We start from the raw sequence: 21,944 nt of genomic DNA, 5'->3' as shown, positions 1-21,944 counted from the left end.
CTTATTTCCATGTTATGACACTATTTGCCATAAACTTTTAAGAAAACTTCCAAAGTATAGCCTATTTCATCATAAATCTAACAAATTAGTCTTTTGACTAGGTTAATAATAGTTTCGGAAAGTTTGATCAAATTGACACTTCTAGTCCTGATCAAATTGACACTTCTAGTCCTTACTTAAAGGGTGAGGGATGTGAGCCCATTTTTATTAATTAATGATAATATTACTGAAATATATTAGAAAATTTTTTTTAAAAAAAAGAGATACTTAAGAAAGCAAATACCAAAATACCAAAGAATATATTTACAAAATTGAAACAATTAAGATATAATACAAAGAAAATCGCAAACCATGCTAGGGATGAGCTCAGTTACAGAACCGAGAAAGCAAGAATTGGATTTATAGAGACAAACCGAGAATCGAGCCGAATCGCATATTTTGATCGTTAATCGATTCGGGTTCAGTACGGTCCCAACGAGTGTTTTGCTTACCCCTACTTTTACGGTCCAGAACTGGATCCGGACCGAAACAAGGAACCAAAAAACTTAGAACAAAACTGCGTTACATAACTGTTTCTGATTCGATAGGGTTCTAACAAGTATTTTGTTCCCTCCTAATTGTTAGGTGTCCTTGACCGAACCAAACCGTGATAAAAAAAAAAAAGAATCAGGAACCAAATGTATGGATATGGTCCATATGGAGAAACCAAGAAACAAACCTAATTACATATTCAGTTCACAAATAGTTCCCTATTCATTTGATTTCAACGAGTATGGATATGGTCCATATGGAGAAACCAAGAACCGAACCTAATTACATACCCTATTCGTTTGATTTCAACGAGTATTTTTTGTTCACTTCATAATTGTTAGTGTCTATTTTGATTATCCTAAACCACACATATACCATTTTTATAGTATTTTTTGGGTGAATTTTTCACCTCCAACAGGAAACGGGGGATCGCATTTAAAAAAGTGCACTCCCAAGTTCCAACATTTTTTGCTGGTCCAGTTGTGCTGGTTTCTGAATGAATTACACCTCAGCAGGCAACCAGGCAGCATAAGGCTGTGAAGATGCATGGCGTCGCTTTCAAATGCTAACGCGCATCATCCCCTGACCACCGCCACGTTTCTTCCGTGATCCGCCGTCCCTATACATTAAATACCACCTCTCTCTCTCTCTCTCTCTCTCTCTCTCTCTCTCTCTCTCTCTCTCTCTCTCTCGCTCTCTCTCTCTCTCTCTCTCTCTCTCTCTCTCTCTCTCTCTCGCCAATGGACCTCAAGAAACGCTTCACAACTGTTTTCATCCTCTTCCTCCTCTTCGCCATGCCTGCTTTCTCCCGAGGTATGTTCAGTTTGCTTAAGCTTCGATCACATGTCATGCTCTCTCTCACTCACATAGTCGCACAGCTTTTTTCTATGAGTTTAGTTTTTCATTGATTTATATTGTATAAAATATCTCCATATCAAAGCATTTCGCAATCACTGTGTTGTTTAATGTTTTTGCTTTTGTTTTTGAATTATGAACTCCGCCTCTAAGAAGAGTTCACCTCCAGAGATTAGATTTTGTGTTTCGTAAGCTTACGCTATTATCTGTAATTCTTAATAATATAGCCTACAGGCGTTCTTATCTTAATCTTTTTGCTTAAGTTCTTCATGATTCATTCGAGTTGAGTGATAGTTTTGATTGTGTGTTCGGATATGTGTAGGTCGTTTGAAGTTGCCTATCGCAAAAGTGAATTCGGAAATTTACGAGATCGATTACAGGGGACCGGAGACTCACTCTTACATGCCTCCGCCGAACGAATCCGGCGGCGTCAATACTAACGGTGGTCCGATGAAACATCACAGGGCGTCGCATTCTCGTTCCAAAAGGCTATCAACTGAAAACGCCACAAAAGAGGTATGAACTATGAAGCAGAAACCCTAGATGCATTAAAAATGGAAAGAAATTATGATTACGTCCCCACTTGAACAACCAACTATATGCATTAAAAATAGAAAGGAGTTATTGCGACCTAAAGAATGATAACATATAAATCCATAAAGCATAAATGATAGTTAGATTAGATATGCAAAATTTTGATTGGAAAATTTTAATTATTTATTGATGTTTGTTTTGATCCTAATTAAGAATCAAAATTTTTAATCAAAATCATTGTATGTATACTCATATTATCCCAAAAATAGGTAAGATTAAATAAATTAATAATTGTTTTAGACAGTTAAAACCAATATCTAGAAAATAACTCTCAGCTCATTTTTATATACATTATCTTTAATAAGCGGATGAATCTTCTTATTTTTATTTATTTTAGGTGAAGAAGTTTCATGGATGAAGAAATCGGGCATTAATAAACCAAAAGTTTGAAAAATATGATTTTATTGATCATTCAACTTAAACCATTTTAGAGCAATTTGGCTGTTTTTCTTTTAACATTTATTTGTGCAGTCTAAATTATATTGTTGGAATTATTTTCTTTCCTATTTTTAGTGTGATGGTTTGAAGTTTTAAAGGGTGTTTATTAGCACAAGCCTTTTGATTGGTTTAATTACTATTTGATTAAATTTTAAATTATTTTGTTGTGATAAATACCAAAATAATATTATATAAATTATATTCTTAATTAAATGTCAAAATTTGATGTAAGACTTATTTGTTGGAATTTGATGTGTTAACATTGAAGACAATTTATGTTGGGATTAAATCCTTATACTAATAAAAGAATATTTTTAATCTTTTTTTATCATGTGTCACTCAATGACAACTTCACATTAATATTATGTCATAAGTCAAAGAGATATATTAGTCAAATCACTATCACAATTAATGACGTTTAAGTTTTAAACAATTGATTTTAAACTTTTATATAAACATTTACTTTTTTAATTATATGTTAAATTAGAAGTTATAACTAACTTTAAAATTTTGATAAATCTCTTAATTAATAGGTTATTTAAAATTATTTATTTAAAATAATTGATTACTAATCATGAATTACTGTTATAAAAATTAAATTAATTTTGTAATGATGATTACTATGGTTATAACAAACCAACAAAATAATGGAATCTAAAATGGATAAAAACAATGGCCAACGGATGAGTATTAAAAATATTGAATTGAGTACTGTGTAAACAATCAACTAATATAAACTTACCAATCACAAAAAAGATAAAAATAAAAAAAATTAAATTAAATTAAGTAAATAAATTATCAATACAGATTTATGTGGTTCTTAATTCGTGATCGTTTAAGGCTTTAAGCCCACATGAAAAGATAAGATCTCTTAGTCCAACGACAACTAAAACCGAGGAATTGCAAAACGCGGAAACCATATAGCAATGTATTTCATGAACCCATTTACCCACTACATGAACCAATTTGCCTTTATTGAAGAAAGCAAATTACATAAGCCAATATTTAAGAAGAAAAGGGTTTACATCATGATTCTTTTTTTGATTTATCAAGCTAAATCACTAATCATAACAACATCGTTAACTACAAATTACGGAGAAGTAAATGTGTAATACATATTTAAAATTTACCTTGTTCTTAAATCGTGAGTATGAGTTTGGAGAGCACATTTAGGCCAACCGGTATACGGACCACGAACCCAGTCGTGGTCTACGTGGCCATGAACAACACTCGTGCAAACCATCTGGATGGTTCGTGGTCATCTATTTTTGTGATGGTTCGTGTTGCACACAACGAATAGAAAAGCCCAACGAGGGCTCTTCTTCTTTTGAACGTTTGACTAGCCATTCCAACGATGAAGTTTTGAAAAAATTTAATTTTTTTTTACATAACAATTTTACCTATAAATACTTAACTATGCAACCTCATTTTTACACTATTCTTTTCTTTCCTTATTACATAATTACACACAACTTTTTGACAACCAAAAACCATGGATCCCAACCACCATACCCTCTTCCCCCCCCCCCCCCCCCCCCCCAACTTTCGAAAACACAAATCTGATAACGATTTTGCGTTATATACAACCCCTCACAAATTCCTGACCAAGGAATCACCTCAATGTGGTTTTGTGAATTTGCTTCAAATCGGTTCCTCTATCCACAAACACTACTTTTCCAACAACAATATCAACATTTCCGACCTACCAACAACAATTCTAACCACAAGCATCATAACCCCAACAATCACAACTACCACTTTCACAACCCCCTCATTCGTCGGATTTTGTTTCGAAAACACAACCTTCACCACCACCACCTCAAATAAAAAAAAGGAAAAAAAAAAGGCCCAACCCAATAGATAAGAAAGGGTACCATAGACAAAAGAGGAAGAAGAGAATTTAGCGGAGGCATGGTTATCGGCTTCTTGACACCCAATTGAAGGAGATGCACAAACGTTTAGTTTTTTTTAGGAGAAAGTTTGAATCATATTTTATGAGATAACAAGAAGTGAAAGTCGAAATCCCGACCAAATTATCTCGAAGTGGCGCGATATTAGACTAAAATACACGAAATTCAGAGGAATTTACAACAACCTCCAAAACATACACAAAAGCGGTTCAAACGATTTCGATGTCTTTAAGGTGTCCTTAGATCAATTTGAAGAAAAAAATTTGTCAACCCGCAAAGTTTTTCCATATGTGAAACCGTGCCTAAAATTGAAAGATGCTCCAAAATGGGAAGAGCAAACAGAAGGAACTTCACAAACCTCTTCTGGTCATAACGACCAAGAAACTCTGATGTAACTTCCCAACAATCATACACGTGAACACACATCGACATCAACAATGACCCGATTGATCTTGAAGATGAACAACCTCTTCGTAGGCCCGTTGGAAGAAATAAAGAAAAAAAGTGGATTCGTTAGTTTCGGGTTCTAGTGTTATTGTAACACTTGAATCTCAGTAAGTTTCTTGTTTGACCTTGCATTATTAAATTTGTCCCATTTTGACCCTTGAGTTGTACGCGGGGCATACAACAAGGTACGCTTAGCGTACAAGTGGTGAAACGAGTACGAGGGGCATACCAAGTGTGTAACAAACTCCTTTGGCACGTATCACAATATCGTCTTCTTCAGGCTCCCAGCACGAAAACTTCCCAGGGGGTCACCCATCCCTGGATTGCTCTCGCCCAAGCACACTTAACTGTAGATTTCTTATGGGATCTGCTGCCCTCATGGCTTTAAAACGAAGTGATGGGAGTTAACTGTTAGGTGAATACGTTAAAGTCACATGTGATCAGGGTTGAATAATCTCAGAGTGTCGGATTTGACTCTATTGCGTAGCTCTTGTTTGAGTCCTAACCGTGGTAAAGATGAGTCCCTTACTCGAAGGATTATCCGAGCCTTATCACATGTGATTGTATTCAGGTAACAGTTAATTGGCATCACCAAGAGGCCTGCAGCAGTTGAGGACTGGATAGAGTAGACTCAGAGATTTCCCTAGGGTAAGCCTAGGATGAGTATAGCAGTGTTCAACCATAGTAAAAAGGGATCTGGTGGAGTCGAGGCAGTCTTTGAAGAAGGTACGGATAGATGTGGAAGGTAGTATGGGCTCGTACTACTGAAAGCAGAGGATCCGTACCCGAACCAAGGGAGGCCAAGATGAGACCAGGGAACTTGTGGTAGATGTGATCCCTCAAGGAGTAGTAGTATCACTAACAGTTATTATTTCTATATTGCAGAATGGTGGTACTACGATCGAGGCCAGCAGTGGGCAGTTCAGGTTCGGGATCGGGTTCCGAGCCGGTAGACGAGGGGCTACGTGAGTTCATCACATCTGAGATTACCAGAGGCATCCTTGAGTCGACCCCCATTATCTTTGGGTCGATCAAGGAAGGGATCATCGAGTTGATGGAGGATCGCCTTAGGGCGTTCAGGAGCGACATGGCATCTGGCCAGTCATGATCTCGCACGCTGTCCTTTAAGGACTTCAGGGGCAGTGGTGCGTTGGATTTCCACGGGGTGAAGGACCCCATTGTTGCCAGGCGATGGATTGCAGACATCAAGTCTGCACAGTTGACTAGCTTCTGCCCCGAGGGGTCGAAGGTGAGGTATGCAGCAGGGTGTTTACGAGACCGAGCTCGAGATTGGTGGGAGTCAGTGGGTGACTCTTTGGGAGCCTCAGCTATCGAGGCTATGATCTGGTCGGACTTTGTGACCGGGTTCAGGGCAGAGTATGCGCCGGCTGTCGAGCTTTAGCAGCTGGCCAGGGAGTTTTTGGACATGAGACAGACGACGGAGACCGTGGCAGAGATCACCGCCAAGTTCCGGGAGAGGGCACTATTGGTGCCCCAGTATGCGGGCGATGAGGACATGAGGAGGACCCGCTACCATGACATGCTCCGGGCTGATATCCGGGAGCACGTTAGTTTTTCAGCCTGTCCCACCCTGGACTCCATGATTGCCAGGGCGAAGGAGAGGGAGATAGATTTGGAGGATATCCGGAAACGGAAGTCAGAGGAGGGACAGACAGGAGGGGCTTCGGGGAAGAAGCCCAAGGGATCAGATGGTAGGCTGAAAGGCCAGTCAGGACCGAGCCGCTGCAGGAAATGCAGCAGGCCGCACGAGGGGGCGTGCAGGATGGGATCATCAGGCTGCTACAAGTACGGAAAAACTAGGCACTATAGCAGGGATTGCACTGCTCCGGCATTAGTTATTCAGACATCGGAGTTGTTGTGTTTCCACTGCAAACAGAGAGGCCACAAGAAGGCCAATTGCCCCCAGTTGACAGCTTCAGCGTCGGTGAAAGCTCCAGCTCCAGCGACCGTGCGGATCACAGATGGACGGCAGGGCAAGGCAGAGGCTCCAGTGGTGAGGAGCCGGGCATTTCAGCTGATGTCACAACTGGAAATTTTGTGTCATGTAATCCATACACTCAAACTAATGTGAATCAAAAACTTCAATCAAATACATTATACAAGTACTACAAATAGTCATCAAACAATTGGAAGACTCTAGAAGTTCTTGTTAAGTCCATTTTGGACTAGAACTTCCTTATTGGATCCAAATGGACCAATAAGCTTCCAATTAGATTATCATGAGCTTAGAACCTTAATTGGGCTCTAATTGGACCCACATTCATTTATTTCAATATTTTGGACTAGGTGGAACCTAGAATGAAATAAATCACAAGCTTTGATCCATAATTTAACCTAACCTAGCTTAATGAAGCATAAAAATCACAATTTTATTTTATAAGGCCAATAAGCACCCCACACTACCTCTAATGTTGGGCTTAAGGGAAAAAAGCCCAAAAATCCTTTCTTCTCTCCCCATTCTCGGCCCAAGCCCAAGGAAAAAGGGAGAGTTGACCTTGGGTTGCCACCTCATTTTTACCCATAGGATCTCCATGCAAAATCTCATTCATCCATGCAAGCATCACCTCAAGGTCTTTTCTTCCTTCTCTCTCTCCCTCCCCCTTCTTCTTGTTTCGGCCGAGGCTAACCAACACACACACACCTCACAAATTCTCTCAAAATTCTCTCAAGAAACTCTCTCCTTCCTCTCCAAAAATTTCGAGAATTCCAAGAGGATTTCAAGGGGATTTTTGCAAGATTAACATCATCTAAGGTAAGATTATGCATGGATCTATGATTTATATTCTTTTTGTTATCAAATCCCTTTCTAATCCATGCAAAAACCGTGATTTTGCACCTTAGAAAGCTTCATACACTCGAAAACTTCATCAAGGGTGCTAAGGCCAAAAATCACCAAACTTTCTTCTATTCTTTCTTCAAAAACCGAACCAACACCCAAGGTGAGTTTCATATCCCCTTATTTTCGATTTTTATGAGTTTTTATGGGGGAGAATACAAGAAAATGTGAAGATCCATCATTATGTGTATGTTGTGGTTGATTTCTATGCTTACATGTATGTTTTGTATGATTTTATTGATAGATCTAGGGTGATATGCTAAAAACCGAGACATATATTTTATCATAGCACAAAATAGACTATCACATGCAAAGTATACTAAGAAAATGGCTAAATAGCTTAACACCACTTAACTTGGGCTAAAAACTCATTTTTTTGACAAGAAATGTTGAAAATACAAAGTTGAAGGGCCTAATATGAAACATTTCGAAATCTGATGGGTGAGATGAACCAAAACAGTTTACATAATGTATTTTTCTGAAAATATACTATTTAGAGGGTTAAAAACATAAATTCCAAGCTTATTGGGCTAAATATGACATTTTCGGCCCAATAAGGCCCAATATGCGAAATTTTCTAAATTGGAGGACCAAAACTGCATTTTTCTGTAAAACAGTGGGCTATAAGTGTTCCATATGCTTTTCAAAGGTTTAAAATGCTTTCCAAATTTAAAAGGGACCAAAATTGTAAAATTTTTCCAAATTGGGTCAAAAATGTAAAAGTTGCGAAAAATAGGGGCTATAACCGAGAAAACTGAAGTTTCAAGGGCTTAAACTGTTTTCTATGATAAGTTTGCTGGAAAAATACTTATGTCAATAATTTTTGGTATAAAAATATCAAGAAAATTGATTTAAGGACCAAACCGGAAAGTTTTTAAATAAAGGGGTAAAAAGAGTAAATTCTTCAATTAAGGAGGGGCTGAAAACAGAAAATCTTCAAGGCTAGTTAATATATGCAATTTGACCAATTGATGGTAACACGCTTGTCGATGAAATACAATATACTACAATACCAAAAGTCGTTGTCAAACGAATTGGTTCGGTCTCGAACCAATAAAAATCCAAAATCACTAACACGACGAAGCTACGACATTTCGATTCATAACCATAACAATTACGATTACATGCGAGTGTGCACAGACGTCTACGCACCATCTTTGGGCCCCAAAAGTGTAAAATCTTGTCTGTTGAGCCTAGCTAGCCCAACGACCTGATCTTAAGGCCCGAAGGTCTCTCTCTCTTACGAAGTGTTGGGTTTTACCGACTCGACATAACGTAAAAGGACTTTCAATGGCAAACATGCTGCTGGTCCCCAAGGGTCCTTCAGTGCTGCTAGTAAAGTCTGTAACTCACGATTGCGAGTTGGGCTTCGGGCCCTTCGCAATTGCATTTGGTCTCGGACGACGCGGGGAAACCCCGAAGGTTTCGTACCTTCTCCCTTCCCTCCGGTCGTGGGACTTTACAAGTCCGGGAGGATCGAGTCGCGTGAAGATTTACGAGTGACGCCTAAAAGGATCACTTGTAAGGTTGTTGACTTGACGTTTTCACTAACGCATGTCCCAACACTTCACCACTCTCGGTATTCTCGATGCCTCCGGAATACAACGATACAACGATAGGAAAACGTCGGGTTTTCCTAGGATTTCAATAACGATTACGAATTTCCGGTCGAATTTCACAACTCTTACGCTTACATCTATAGAATTCAAACAAGCATACTCATGGATCATTACCTATTTATATTACACCATTCAATTTCTAGAAAATATCGGATTTTCTAAAGGTTTCAAACAACACACTGGATTTCAAACTCTACTTATGAACTCACCAACATTTCATATGTTGACGTTTTTCAAAATACTTGTATTCTCAGGTAACAGATAAAGTGAAGATGATTTGTACTCACTGACGTTTTGCTGTGAATTAAGTAGTACCAAACAGTTATTTCCTTGAATGTAATTTTTGGAACAATGTAATGAATGTAAACGTTACCAGTTGTATCATTTCCAAATGTTGGTGATGTATAATGTTATGTTTCATGTGTATGCATTGTTATGGTATTCAATGAGTCACGATAGCCCCCGGACGTTTCCGCCGTCTGGTTCGGGGGTGTGACAGGTTGGTATCAGAGCATTGTTTATAGTGAACTAGCATATCTCGCCACACACGGATATGCAACTATAAACCAAAAAGAGGGACTAACATAACTCTGAACAAAACAAGTAAATAAAATACGCTTGCTTGTATTAGGAATAAGAACATAACGCCGAATCAAACACAATAATGCTGGTATCTCGGTTAAATTGGGACTGTTCTTAGTGATACCAAGGAGTGAATGTAGCCTGATCAACTACATTCTCTCCAAAGTAAAACTAATACACGTCTCAATGAGGTCGGGATAGCTAGGGAACCCAAAATTATACCCATCTACCACAAAAACGAGAACGCCTACTTGATCTGTGTCATAATTGTAGCACCCTAGGAATGATGCTAGCATAATCACACACTCTCGCAGACCGCATGGCTGGCTTTCATCACCCTGGAGACCCTTACTTCCCTAACCAGGGGAACAACGGATGGTTAGAGGAGGAGCCTGAGGAGGAACCTGAGGAGGAGCCTGAGGAAGACCCCGAAGAGGAACCTGACGGGGAACCGGAGGCCGAAGTTGAGGGCGAGCCTGCAGAATCAGAGGAAGATGAAGGAAACCTCGAGGAGGATGCCGATGATAGTGACAGGGGTGATTCGGATGCGGAGTCCGAAGTCATCAACCCCCCTTACCCGATCCGGGTGCCGGCATATCGAGTGGGCCCCACTGGCCCTACACCTCCCTGGGGTATTGACCTTTGGAGATGGAGCAGACAGCAGGGACAGCGACCCCCGTACGGCATGTCACGCGAGTTCTTTGACCTGAGAGATGGAGGACCGGCTGATCGAGCCCTTCCAGTCATGGTGAAACGGTTACGGAATACGGGCGATCTTACCCAGGACACTGCGGATCAGGTACACCAGTTGAGGACTAGGGTCGAGCGTGCGGAGCAGGAGACACGTGACGTCCTTCGAGAGTTTCACATGAGGCAGGTTCGGTGGGAGTCTCGACTCCGGGATGCGGAACGCTTGGTGGCTCGTCTTCAGGGAGCATCCACATCCTCAGCACCACCTCCGGACGCAGCTCATCGCGGCTAGGGATAGACTCATCATAGTAGATCATTAGGAACTATGTTATGCACTCCGGCTCTATGTTTAAGTGACTACACTACTCATGGAGCCGTTATGCTGTCGGATTAGCATTACTTATGTATGCTCTTACGAGCAAATTTTCTTGTACTAAACGCGGATAATAATAATAAACTTTTGTGTGCTTTGCTACGATATTCACAGTTGTTATGTGTTGAGACGTTATGATTGTGTGCTCGATGGTAGAAATGTTTAGGTTCGCGTCATACACCTAGTTAGTAGGGTCGCAACCTCACAGAAACCACGTGCGCTCAACATCTTTCCGTTTCATGACAGAAAGATGCCTCGCCCAACTACTCGCGGAAACCCAGGACCAACCCCACCTGAAGTTGACTCAGCCGCCTTTCAGGCAGCTGTATCGGCAGCAGTCACTGCGGCGATTGCGCAAATTCAACAAGGGAATAATGGAGGAGTAAATGGGCAAGGAGCCGGAAGTTCAAACAATGGAACGAACCAAGGATCCACCAAGACGTGTACCTATAAGGACTTCACAAACGCCAAACCACGAACTTTTAATGGCACCGGAGGAGTGATTACTCTGAAGGGCTGGATCGAGAAGGTGGAATCGATATTCGAGATATGCGACTGCCCCGAGCACATGAAGGTGAAGTTCGCGGCTTGCACTTTTTTGGATCAGGCGCTCACCTGGTGGAATGGACATGTAGAATCCATGACGCTCCCTGTAGCCAACTCTATCCCCTGGACAGAAATGAAAGAAATGTTGATGGCAGAGTACTGCCCACGAGGCGAAATACAGAAGATGGAACAAGAGCTATGGAACCTCACTGTGCAGAACGCGAATATCGATGCATACATATCGAGATTTAGCGAACTATCTCTGTTGTGCCCGGGTATGATCACCTCGGAAGGAAAGAAGATCGAGCGATTCGTTTGGGGACTCACATCACCAATTCAAGGGAATGTGATAGCTGCAAACCCAGAAACATTTGACAGTGCAAAGAGATTGGCGAAGAGGTTGTACGACCATAATAACAAAAAGGGAGAGAAACCAGTGGAGGCTGAGAAGAAGAAGGAAGGAGATGACAAGAGGGGAAGGAACAACAAGAGGAAGGGGCGTCAGGGCCCCGACACCTTCAAGAAACAGCAGACAGTAGCGGTAAATGCCGTTACTACATCGGCTCCAGCCGCACCACATGCTCCAACCTCAGCCACTTCAAATACTTCCAAACCTTATTCCGGTAATCTTCCCAAATGCAACAAGTGCGGTTTCCATCATTATGGAGAATGCAAGGATTTTCAGTGTACCAACTGCAACCGAAGGGGTCACACTGCAAAGTACTGCAAAGCTTACCCTCCCCATAACCAAAATCAGGGAATCAACAACAATAACCCTTGCAACAACAACAACCCCCATGTCAGCGGCAGCAGCACAGGACCTAGCTACACCTGCTACGGATACGGGAAGACTGGACACGTCCGCCGAGACTGTCCCAACAACAACAATTTAAGAAATGGAGGAACAGGAAGGATGATGACTATGGGTCAGGGGGAAGCTATTCAGGATCCCTCTGTTGTTACCGGTACGTTTCTCTTAAACCACGCTTATGCATGCATCTTATTTGACTCCGGAGCGGAGCGAAGCTTCGTAAGCAATAAGTTTAAACACTTATTAAAACAACCTCCCCAAAAGCTAAATGAAGCCTATACGGTGGAAATGGCCAATGGGAAAACCGAATCCACTGGGGAAATCTACATCGGATGTACCCTAACTCTAAATCAACACGTCTTCCGAATAGACCTAATGCCAGTATCAATTAGGAGTTTCGACGTGATCATCGGTATGGACTGGTTAAGCCCCCACCATGTCGACATTATGTGCCACGAGAAGGCCGTCCTCTTCGTCTTCCAAATCACGAAACCCTAGTGGTCTACGGAGACAAATCTAGCATGAACCTCCGCCTCGTTTCGTGTGTCAAGGCACAAAAATATCTACGTAGGAACAATCTGGCGTTCCTGGCTCATGTGGTGGACAAGACCAAGGGGGAGATTAACGTTCGAGACATTCCAGTGGCATGTGAATTTGCGGATGTATTTCCTGAAGATCTTCCGGGAGTGCCCCCAGAAAGACAGGTCGAATTTCGAATTGACCTTATCCCAGGAGCAACTCCTCTTGCTAAATCACCCTATCGGTTGGCTCCTGCCGAAATGCAGGAATTATCCAGCCAACTCAGCGAACTTTTGGATAAGGGATTTATTCGACCTAGTTATTCGCCATGGGGAGCTCCGGTGCTCTTTGTCAAAAAGAAAGACGGATCTTTTAGAATGTGTATCGATTACAGAGAGTTAAACAAACTCACAATCAAAAACCGCTACCCACTCCCACGAATCGATGACCTATTTGACCAGCTCCAAGGGGCTAGTTATTTTTCTAAAATAGATTTACGGTCCGGGTATCACCAACTCAGAGTCCGGGAAGAGGATATTCCAAAAACCGCTTTCCGAACTCGTTACGGACATTATGAATTTGTCGTAATGCCCTTCGGTCTAACGAATGCCCCCGCCGCATTTATGGACCTAATGAATCGAATCTGCCGACCGTTTCTCGACAACTTTGTCATTGTTTTTATCGATGACATCCTCGTCTATTCTCGAAACAAGGAAGAGCATGGCCAACATCTCCGACAAGTCTTAGAAACTCTACGATCAGAAAAGCTATACGCCAAACTCTCCAAGTGTGAGTTCTGGTTGCGGAGCGTGAACTTCCTAGGCCATGTAGTCAGCCGAGATGGAATCCATGTGGATCCCTCTAAGGTCAAAGCGGTAGAAGGTTGGGCAATCCCGACAACGCCCACGGAAATTCGTCAATTCTTGGGATTAGCAGGCTACTATAGGAGATTCATTCAAAACTTCTGTAAGATCGCCAACCCACTTACCTCGCTTACGCAAAAGGGCGTACCATTCAAATGGACCGACAAACAAGAAATCGCATTTCGAACCTTGAAGCAAGCTCTCTGTAGCGCACCTGTACTATCTCTACCTGAAGGAACGGAAGACTTTGTAGTCTACTGCGACGCATCAAATCAGGGTTTAGGTTGCGTTCTCATGCAACGTGGGAGAGTCATAGCCTATGCATCCCGCCAGCTAAAGACGCATGAAGTGAACTACACAACCCATGACCTAGAGTTGGGAGCTGTAGTCTTTGCCCTAAAAATTTGGAGGCATTACCTTTACGGTACAAAGTGCACCATCTTCACGGATCACAAGAGTCTCCAACACATCTTAAACCAAAAGGAGTTAAACATGAGGCAACGAAGATGGGTTGAGTTGCTAAACGACTATGAGTGCGAGATTAAGTACCACCCAGGCAAGGCCAACGTAGTAGCTGATGCATTAAGTCGGAAGGAGTACTCTAACCGTCGTACGAAAACTCTCTCAATCACCATTCAATCTCATCTAGCCACTCAAATCGCGTCGGTCCAGTCAGAGGCCATGAGAATGGAAAATAGAGCTAGCGAGGCATTGCACGGGATGGAAAAGAACCTAGAAACAAGGGAGAATGGGGTATACTACTTCATGAACCGTATTTGGGTCCCTAAACTTGGAGGGTTTAGAGATGTTGTCATGAAGGAAGCCCACAGGACGCGATACTCCATTCACCCCGGTTCTGATAAGATGTATTTGGATATTAAACGACACTATTGGTGGCCTAACATGAAGGCGGAAATCGCGACTTACGTCAATAAGTGCCTTACATGCGCCAAAGTAAAGGTGGAATACCAGAAACCTTCAGGATTGTTGCAGCAACCGAAAATTCCCGAGTGGAAATGGGAGGGGATTTCAATGGATTTCGTCACCAAGCTACCCAAGACGTCGGACGGACTGGATACCATATGGGTAATCATCGATCGACTGACGAAATCTGCCCATTTCCTGCCAATCAAAGAATCTTACAAGATGGAAAGACTGACGCGGTTGTACCTACGAGAAATCGTGAGACTTCATGGAGTGCCAAAATCTATTATCTCGGATAGGGACAGTAGGTTTACGTCCCGATTTTGGCAATCACTCCATAAGGCAATGGGAACAAACCTCGATATGAGCACCGCTTATCATCCACAAACGGATGGTCAAAGCGAGCGAACTATCCAAACACTCGAAGATATGCTCCGTGCATGCGTGATAGACTTTGGAAAGTCTTGGGATACCCACCTACCCTTAATCGAGTTCTCATACAACAATAGTTACCATTCGAGCATCAAGGTGGCTCCTTTCGAAGCACTTTACGGGCGTAAATGTAGATCACCGTTATGTTGGGCTGAAGTAGGTGACACCCAGCTAGCGAAAATGCATGCGTCGGACAAAACACTAACGGGACCGGAGATCATCCGTGAAACCACGGAAAAGATCGTTCAAATCAGAGCTCGATTGCAAGCATCGCGTGACCGACAAAAGAGCTACGCTGACAAACGACGAAAGCCCTTAGAATTTCAGGTCGGTGATCGAGTACTTTTAAAAGTCTCGCCCTGGAAAGGGGTTATACGTTTCGGAAAACGGGGAAAGCTAAACCCGCGATACATTGGACCTTTCGAAATCATCGCTCGAATTGGTCCGGTAGCATACAGACTGCAACTACCCGCGGAGCTAAACGGTGTACACCCCGTGTTTCATGTCTCTAATCTGAAGAAGTGCCTATCAGATGAAACCCTTGTCATTCCTCTTGACGAAATCGAAATCAATGAGAATCTCCTGTTCGTCGAAGAACCCATCGAAATCATGGACAGGGAGGTGAAGCGTACTAAGCAGAGTCGCATCCCGATTGTGAAGGTACGGTGGAACGCAAAGCGTGGGCCAGAATTCACATGGGAACGCGAAGACCAAATGAAACAGAAGTACCCTCACCTATTCTAGCATTCTCATATCTAGCTTTCAAACAGAATTTCGGGACGAAATTCCCTCTAACGGGGGGATGATGTCACAACTGGAAATTTTGTGTCATGTAATCCATACACTCAAACTAATGTGAATCAAAAACTTCAATCAAATACATTATACAAGTACTACAAATAGTCATCAAACAATTGGAAGACTCTAGAAGTTCTTGTTAAGTCCATTTTGGACTAGAACTTCCTTATTGGATCCAAATGGACCAATAAGCTTCCAATTAGATTATCATGAGCTTAGAACCTTAATTGGGCTCTAATTGGACCCACATTCATTTATTTCAATATTTTGGACTAGGTGGAACCTAGAATGAAATAAATCACAAGCTTTGATCCATAATTTAACCTAACCTAGCTTAATGAAGCATAAAAATCACAATTTTATTTTATAAGGCCAATAAGCACCCCACACTACCTCTAATGTTGGGCTTAAGGGAAAAAAGCCCAAAAATCCTTTCTTCTCTCCCCATTCTCGGCCCAAGCCCAAGGAAAAAGGGAGAGTTGACCTTGGGTTGCCACCTCATTTTTACCCATAGGATCTCCATGCAAAATCTCATTCATCCATGCAAGCATCACCTCAAGGTCTTTTCTTCCTTCTCTCTCTCCCTCCCCCTTCTTCTTGTTTCGGCCGAGGCTAACCAACACACACACACCTCACAAATTCTCTCAAAATTCTCTCAAGAAACTCTCTCCTTCCTCTCCAAAAATTTCGAGAATTCCAAGAGGATTTCAAGGGGATTTTTGCAAGATTAACATCATCTAAGGTAAGATTATGCATGGATCTATGATTTATATTCTTTTTGTTATCAAATCCCTTTCTAATCCATGCAAAAACCGTGATTTTGCACCTTAGAAAGCTTCATACACTCGAAAACTTCATCAAGGGTGCTAAGGCCAAAAATCACCAAACTTTCTTCTATTCTTTCTTCAAAAACCGAACCAACACCCAAGGTGAGTTTCATATCCCCTTATTTTCGATTTTTATGAGTTTTTATGGGGGAGAATACAAGAAAATGTGAAGATCCATCATTATGTGTATGTTGTGGTTGATTTCTATGCTTACATGTATGTTTTGTATGATTTTATTGATAGATCTAGGGTGATATGCTAAAAACCGAGACATATATTTTATCATAGCACAAAATAGACTATCACATGCAAAGTATACTAAGAAAATGGCTAAATAGCTTAACACCACTTAACTTGGGCTAAAAACTCATTTTTTTGACAAGAAATGTTGAAAATACAAAGTTGAAGGGCCTAATATGAAACATTTCGAAATCTGATGGGTGAGATGAACCAAAACAGTTTACATAATGTATTTTTCTGAAAATATACTATTTAGAGGGTTAAAAACATAAATTCCAAGCTTATTGGGCTAAATATGACATTTTCGGCCCAATAAGGCCCAATATGCGAAATTTTCTAAATTGGAGGACCAAAACTGCATTTTTCTGTAAAACAGTGGGCTATAAGTGTTCCATATGCTTTTCAAAGGTTTAAAATGCTTTCCAAATTTAAAAGGGACCAAAATTGTAAAATTTTTCCAAATTGGGTCAAAAATGTAAAAGTTGCGAAAAATAGGGGCTATAACCGAGAAAACTGAAGTTTCAAGGGCTTAAACTGTTTTCTATGATAAGTTTGCTGGAAAAATACTTATGTCAATAATTTTTGGTATAAAAATATCAAGAAAATTGATTTAAGGACCAAACCGGAAAGTTTTTAAATAAAGGGGTAAAAAGAGTAAATTCTTCAATTAAGGAGGGGCTGAAAACAGAAAATCTTCAAGGCTAGTTAATATATGCAATTTGACCAATTGATGGTAACACGCTTGTCGATGAAATACAATATACTACAATACCAAAAGTCGTTGTCAAACGAATTGGTTCGGTCTCGAACCAATAAAAATCCAAAATCACTAACACGACGAAGCTACGACATTTCGATTCATAACCATAACAATTACGATTACATGCGAGTGTGCACAGACGTCTACGCACCATCTTTGGGCCCCAAAAGTGTAAAATCTTGTCTGTTGAGCCTAGCTAGCCCAACGACCTGATCTTAAGGCCCGAAGGTCTCTCTCTCTTACGAAGTGTTGGGTTTTACCGACTCGACATAACGTAAAAGGACTTTCAATGGCAAACATGCTGCTGGTCCCCAAGGGTCCTTCAGTGCTGCTAGTAAAGTCTGTAACTCACGATTGCGAGTTGGGCTTCGGGCCCTTCGCAATTGCATTTGGTCTCGGACGACGCGGGGAAACCCCGAAGGTTTCGTACCTTCTCCCTTCCCTCCGGTCGTGGGACTTTACAAGTCCGGGAGGATCGAGTCGCGTGAAGATTTACGAGTGACGCCTAAAAGGATCACTTGTAAGGTTGTTGACTTGACGTTTTCACTAACGCATGTCCCAACACTTCACCACTCTCGGTATTCTCGATGCCTCCGGAATACAACGATACAACGATAGGAAAACGTCGGGTTTTCCTAGGATTTCAATAACGATTACGAATTTCCGGTCGAATTTCACAACTCTTACGCTTACATCTATAGAATTCAAACAAGCATACTCATGGATCATTACCTATTTATATTACACCATTCAATTTCTAGAAAATATCGGATTTTCTAAAGGTTTCAAACAACACACTGGATTTCAAACTCTACTTATGAACTCACCAACATTTCATATGTTGACGTTTTTCAAAATACTTGTATTCTCAGGTAACAGATAAAGTGAAGATGATTTGTACTCACTGACGTTTTGCTGTGAATTAAGTAGTACCAAACAGTTATTTCCTTGAATGTAATTTTTGGAACAATGTAATGAATGTAAACGTTACCAGTTGTATCATTTCCAAATGTTGGTGATGTATAATGTTATGTTTCATGTGTATGCATTGTTATGGTATTCAATGAGTCACGATAGCCCCCGGACGTTTCCGCCGTCTGGTTCGGGGGTGTGACAGGTTGGTATCAGAGCATTGTTTATAGTGAACTAGCATATCTCGCCACACACGGATATGCAACTATAAACCAAAAAGAGGGACTAACATAACTCTGAACAAAACAAGTAAATAAAATACGCTTGCTTGTATTAGGAATAAGAACATAACGCCGAATCAAACACAATAATGCTGGTATCTCGGTTAAATTGGGACTGTTCTTAGTGATACCAAGGAGTGAATGTAGCCTGATCAACTACATTCTCTCCAAAGTAAAACTAATACACGTCTCAATGAGGTCGGGATAGCTAGGGAACCCAAAATTATACCCATCTACCACAAAAACGAGAACGCCTACTTGATCTGTGTCATAATTGTAGCACCCTAGGAATGATGCTAGCATAATCACACACTCTCGCAGACCGCATGGCTGGCTTTCATCACCCTGGAGACCCTTACTTCCCTAACCAGGGGAACAACGGATGGTTAGAGGAGGAGCCTGAGGAGGAGCCTGAGGAGGAACCTGAGGAGGAGCCTGAGGAAGACCCCGAAGAGGAACCTGACGGGGAACCGGAGGCCGAAGTTGAGGGCGAGCCTGCAGAATCAGAGGAAGATGAAGGAAACCTCGAGGAGGATGCCGATGATAGTGACAGGGGTGATTCGGATGCGGAGTCCGAAGTCATCAACCCCCCTTACCCGATCCGGGTGCCGGCATATCGAGTGGGCCCCACTGGCCCTACACCTCCCTGGGGTATTGACCTTTGGAGATGGAGCAGACAGCAGGGACAGCGACCCCCGTACGGCATGTCACGCGAGTTCTTTGACCTGAGAGATGGAGGACCGGCTGATCGAGCCCTTCCAGTCATGGTGAAACGGTTACGGAATACGGGCGATCTTACCCAGGACACTGCGGATCAGGTACACCAGTTGAGGACTAGGGTCGAGCGTGCGGAGCAGGAGACACGTGACGTCCTTCGAGAGTTTCACATGAGGCAGGTTCGGTGGGAGTCTCGACTCCGGGATGCGGAACGCTTGGTGGCTCGTCTTCAGGGAGCATCCACATCCTCAGCACCACCTCCGGACGCAGCTCATCGCGGCTAGGGATAGACTCATCATAGTAGATCATTAGGAACTATGTTATGCACTCCGGCTCTATGTTTAAGTGACTACACTACTCATGGAGCCGTTATGCTGTCGGATTAGCATTACTTATGTATGCTCTTACGAGCAAATTTTCTTGTACTAAACGCGGATAATAATAATAAACTTTTGTGTGCTTTGCTACGATATTCACAGTTGTTATGTGTTGAGACGTTATGATTGTGTGCTCGATGGTAGAAATGTTTAGGTTCGCGTCATACACCTAGTTAGTAGGGTCGCAACCTCACAGAAACCACGTGCGCTCAACATCTTTCCGTTTCATGACAGAAAGATGCCTCGCCCAACTACTCGCGGAAACCCAGGACCAACCCCACCTGAAGTTGACTCAGCCGCCTTTCAGGCAGCTGTATCGGCAGCAGTCACTGCGGCGATTGCGCAAATTCAACAAGGGAATAATGGAGGAGTAAATGGGCAAGGAGCCGGAAGTTCAAACAATGGAACGAACCAAGGATCCACCAAGACGTGTACCTATAAGGACTTCACAAACGCCAAACCACGAACTTTTAATGGCACCGGAGGAGTGATTACTCTGAAGGGCTGGATCGAGAAGGTGGAATCGATATTCGAGATATGCGACTGCCCCGAGCACATGAAGGTGAAGTTCGCGGCTTGCACTTTTTTGGATCAGGCGCTCACCTGGTGGAATGGACATGTAGAATCCATGACGCTCCCTGTAGCCAACTCTATCCCCTGGACAGAAATGAAAGAAATGTTGATGGCAGAGTACTGCCCACGAGGCGAAATACAGAAGATGGAACAAGAGCTATGGAACCTCACTGTGCAGAACGCGAATATCGATGCATACATATCGAGATTTAGCGAACTATCTCTGTTGTGCCCGGGTATGATCACCTCGGAAGGAAAGAAGATCGAGCGATTCGTTTGGGGACTCACATCACCAATTCAAGGGAATGTGATAGCTGCAAACCCAGAAACATTTGACAGTGCAAAGAGATTGGCGAAGAGGTTGTACGACCATAATAACAAAAAGGGAGAGAAACCAGTGGAGGCTGAGAAGAAGAAGGAAGGAGATGACAAGAGGGGAAGGAACAACAAGAGGAAGGGGCGTCAGGGCCCCGACACCTTCAAGAAACAGCAGACAGTAGCGGTAAATGCCGTTACTACATCGGCTCCAGCCGCACCACATGCTCCAACCTCAGCCACTTCAAATACTTCCAAACCTTATTCCGGTAATCTTCCCAAATGCAACAAGTGCGGTTTCCATCATTATGGAGAATGCAAGGATTTTCAGTGTACCAACTGCAACCGAAGGGGTCACACTGCAAAGTACTGCAAAGCTTACCCTCCCCATAACCAAAATCAGGGAATCAACAACAATAACCCTTGCAACAACAACAACCCCCATGTCAGCGGCAGCAGCACAGGACCTAGCTACACCTGCTACGGATACGGGAAGACTGGACACGTCCGCCGAGACTGTCCCAACAACAACAATTTAAGAAATGGAGGAACAGGAAGGATGATGACTATGGGTCAGGGGGAAGCTATTCAGGATCCCTCTGTTGTTACCGGTACGTTTCTCTTAAACCACGCTTATGCATGCATCTTATTTGACTCCGGAGCGGAGCGAAGCTTCGTAAGCAATAAGTTTAAACACTTATTAAAACAACCTCCCCAAAAGCTAAATGAAGCCTATACGGTGGAAATGGCCAATGGGAAAACCGAATCCACTGGGGAAATCTACATCGGATGTACCCTAACTCTAAATCAACACGTCTTCCGAATAGACCTAATGCCAGTATCAATTAGGAGTTTCGACGTGATCATCGGTATGGACTGGTTAAGCCCCCACCATGTCGACATTATGTGCCACGAGAAGGCCGTCCTCTTCGTCTTCCAAATCACGAAACCCTAGTGGTCTACGGAGACAAATCTAGCATGAACCTCCGCCTCGTTTCGTGTGTCAAGGCACAAAAATATCTACGTAGGAACAATCTGGCGTTCCTGGCTCATGTGGTGGACAAGACCAAGGGGGAGATTAACGTTCGAGACATTCCAGTGGCATGTGAATTTGCGGATGTATTTCCTGAAGATCTTCCGGGAGTGCCCCCAG

At 42.4% G+C, this 21,944-nt stretch overlaps 1 protein-coding gene across 1 annotated transcript; it reads left to right on the top strand.

Annotated features, from left to right (window-relative positions):
- Nucleotides 1–1,029: 1,029 nt before the first annotated feature.
- Nucleotides 1,030–2,515, top strand: LOC145001560 (uncharacterized). Its single transcript, XM_078960929.1, has 3 exons — nucleotides 1,030–1,344; nucleotides 1,709–1,902; nucleotides 2,318–2,515. Exons 1-3 carry the CDS (start codon nucleotides 1,272–1,274, stop codon nucleotides 2,336–2,338), a joined length of 288 nt encoding a protein of 95 aa, XP_078817055.1. The 5' UTR covers nucleotides 1,030–1,271; the 3' UTR covers nucleotides 2,339–2,515.
- The last annotated feature ends 19,429 nt before the right edge of the window (nucleotides 2,516–21,944 follow it).

Source organism: Lactuca saligna, chromosome 6 (genome assembly GCF_052625555.1).
Source record: "Lactuca saligna cultivar CGN05327 chromosome 6, ASM5262555v1, whole genome shotgun sequence".
Taxonomy (NCBI): Eukaryota; Viridiplantae; Streptophyta; class Magnoliopsida; order Asterales; family Asteraceae; genus Lactuca; species Lactuca saligna.
This window is presented reverse-complemented; position numbering and strand designations above follow the sequence as displayed.